Source organism: Tachysurus fulvidraco, chromosome 24 (genome assembly GCF_022655615.1).
Source record: "Tachysurus fulvidraco isolate hzauxx_2018 chromosome 24, HZAU_PFXX_2.0, whole genome shotgun sequence".
NCBI lineage: Eukaryota > Metazoa > Chordata > Actinopteri > Siluriformes > Bagridae > Tachysurus > Tachysurus fulvidraco.
In genome coordinates, this window is record NC_062541.1 from 18,308,889 (window position 1) to 18,311,388 (window position 2,500).

Consider the following 2,500-nt stretch of genomic DNA (forward strand, 5'->3'; position numbering starts at 1 on the left):
GTAAATAGAGAACATTTGTTCCTCATTGTAACATTACAGACTTGTAGTTTATTGTTGTCCATTTATTTCTTTAGACCTCATACTGACATTAACATATTAGTCATTGAGGTATTTTAATAAATCAGTGTATACGAGATGAGAGATATCATGGAGGAAGGTTTATATGATAAGTAAATGTTCATTTGACAGTATTTATAACACAAGAGCTGTAGTTGGACTCAATAATTACTGCTTGTTTAATAGTGAACTTTTCCAATCATAGACCATTATTCTAAATGATAGACCATGTAACAGTGCAGTCTAACAGTATTTCTGCTAGCAGGTCTGCTGTGACACATAATACCTTTTTATCCAATAGCAGCTAAAAGGATTTCAGACAACTAAAATTGTCTGATGATTTCTCCTGGATACAGGAGCAACCCCCCTCTCCAACACACATCTTTATCATTTTAGTCACATACAGTATTAGATTTTCACATGAGAGCAGTGTAATGAGATTTTTAAATCAATAAGTCATTGCACTGTGGACTGTTCAGCAGCTCCAGAAGTTATGGACATACAATAAAGGCTTCAATAAAGACTTACTACTGCTGATGTCTCACAGGTCTGCTTTAAAAACAGCACTAAAACTGAAAGTTTAATAGAGGCTGTGTAAGATGGTCCAGTGGTGCACCTTGAACCCACTCCCTACATTCTGCACTGCTGTGGGTGTACAGCAGCCACAGCCAATCAGAATGAGGCTTTTGTGCCCACTGGGGCAGAGCAAGTGTCCTCGGTGTAGTGAGGCAATAGCACAGACTCCCCAACAGCATGCACCAGCTTCACAATGAAACTTCCGGGGAAAAAACAACACGTCAAAGACTACGGAGATGAGCTGCTTGTCTAAACTCCTGCATCACGTCTATCAATAGCAGTGACATTGTAGTAAAGGGTTGGGCTCATTTAGAAACCTCAAGAATGCTACCCACCTTGCACAGGACACACACACACACACACACACACACACACACACACACACACACACACACACACACACACACACACACACACAAAGCTGAACTGAAAGAAGGACACAGATTCGCTGCGCGTTGCCTAGGCAACCGTCGTTCCTTCTCAGTCCCAAAGCGGGCCTACCTGTCCGTGGACCACGTGACCGATCCTGGCGCTCCACCAATCAGAGAAAAGGACAGGTGCGTTTGTGCTAGTTTCGGAGGAGGAATCAGGCAGGTTCTATTAAAACACATCGGAGCTATAAAGCTGGTTAGGTGGAAAGTCCAGTTCTCACACCGCTGAAGTCCGGTTCATTTCTCTTCGGTTTAGAGTACATCATGAACAATGAAAGCGTCCAGCGGGGTGTGTTCGAATTCAGAGGATTTGCAGCACAGGAGTGTGTATAGTGTGTGTAGTGTGTGTAGTGTGTATAGTGTGTGTAGTGTGTATAGTGTGTGTAGTGTGTCTAGTGTGTGTAGTGTGTCTAGTTGTTCAGCAGAAGAGGAGCGCAGGAGCACCAGGCCATTAGAACATCTTGTGTTATCTTTCATCACATCCAGGTGAGTCCAGGGAAGAAGATCGAGAGATCATGATCACTACCTGTTAAAACCTCACGGAATCTGACAACAAACAAACAAGCAAACCGCGGAAGGGTTTCGACTAGCTTGTGACAGCACGGGGCTTTCAGATCAGACGTGTGTGGATTTAAGTCCCTGTTAAACTGTTAGCTGCTTTAGATAAAAGTGACTGTCAACTGAGAAAATGTAAATCTATCAGGATAGGGGTTAGGTAAATCTGTCTGTCTGTCTGTCTGTCTGTCTCTGTCTCTCTCTCTCTGTCTCTCTCTCACTCACTGGATCTTTTTAATAAGTAGTTTTAACGACTTTACTTTGTGTAGGCTTAACAGTTTTTCAGGATTGTATGATACAGAAGATGTATAGTAACTACACTGTGGTGTAATATAAACTGATTAAACATTCTTTTTAATCGGTGGTTCCCATATTGTGAGGTGCGCCCTCTGGTGGCGTCACTATGGGTAGTGCAGGGACAGGCACAGGGCATAATGACTGATAAATGAAAGATGGAAGGAAATGTAATAGAAATAGTCTAATGATTACAGTCCTCTATGCTTGGGCCTTTGAATTTCCATAGTTGCCCATTGCCACAGCTCGTTCACTTAGTGAATGTGTTGTACAGAGACAATAAATACCTATTTATGCTCAAATATGCAACCAGTACAATAAATTAAGAATGAGGAATAAAATGTTTTACTTCAGTATAGATTTCTCATGACAACACCGACAGTGACCTCTTTGTCTGTTTAGGTGTTGAAACAAAATGACCGAAAAGACAGCTCCTTGGTGGAGATCCTTCGTGGGAAAGAGGAGGAAAGCTGCCAGAGAATCTGCGTCGATCCTGGAGCAGGACATAGCATCTTACGTGGCCACCGAATCCAACCCACAAGCCGTGTCCATCTCCAGCGCTCCGGATCAGAGGAACACCTCAGTGA

At 42.8% G+C, this 2,500-nt stretch overlaps 1 protein-coding gene across 3 annotated transcripts in view; it reads left to right on the forward strand.

Annotated features, from left to right (window-relative positions):
• Positions 1-1,042: 1,042 nt before the first annotated feature.
• Positions 1,043-2,500, forward strand: part of LOC113641613 (proline-rich protein 15) — a 2,622-nt gene continuing 1,164 nt past the window's right edge. The window contains exons 1-2 of one of the 3 annotated variants that reach the window (XM_027144447.2): positions 1,043-1,190; positions 2,316-2,500. The exon at positions 2,316-2,500 is cut by the window's right edge and continues 1,164 nt beyond it. In XM_027144447.2, the coding sequence (XP_027000248.1) occupies positions 2,329-2,500 (172 nt within the window). In that variant the 5' untranslated portion in view covers positions 1,043-1,190; positions 2,316-2,328. The other 2 variants (XM_027144446.2, XM_027144448.2) reach the window with 2 other exon arrangements.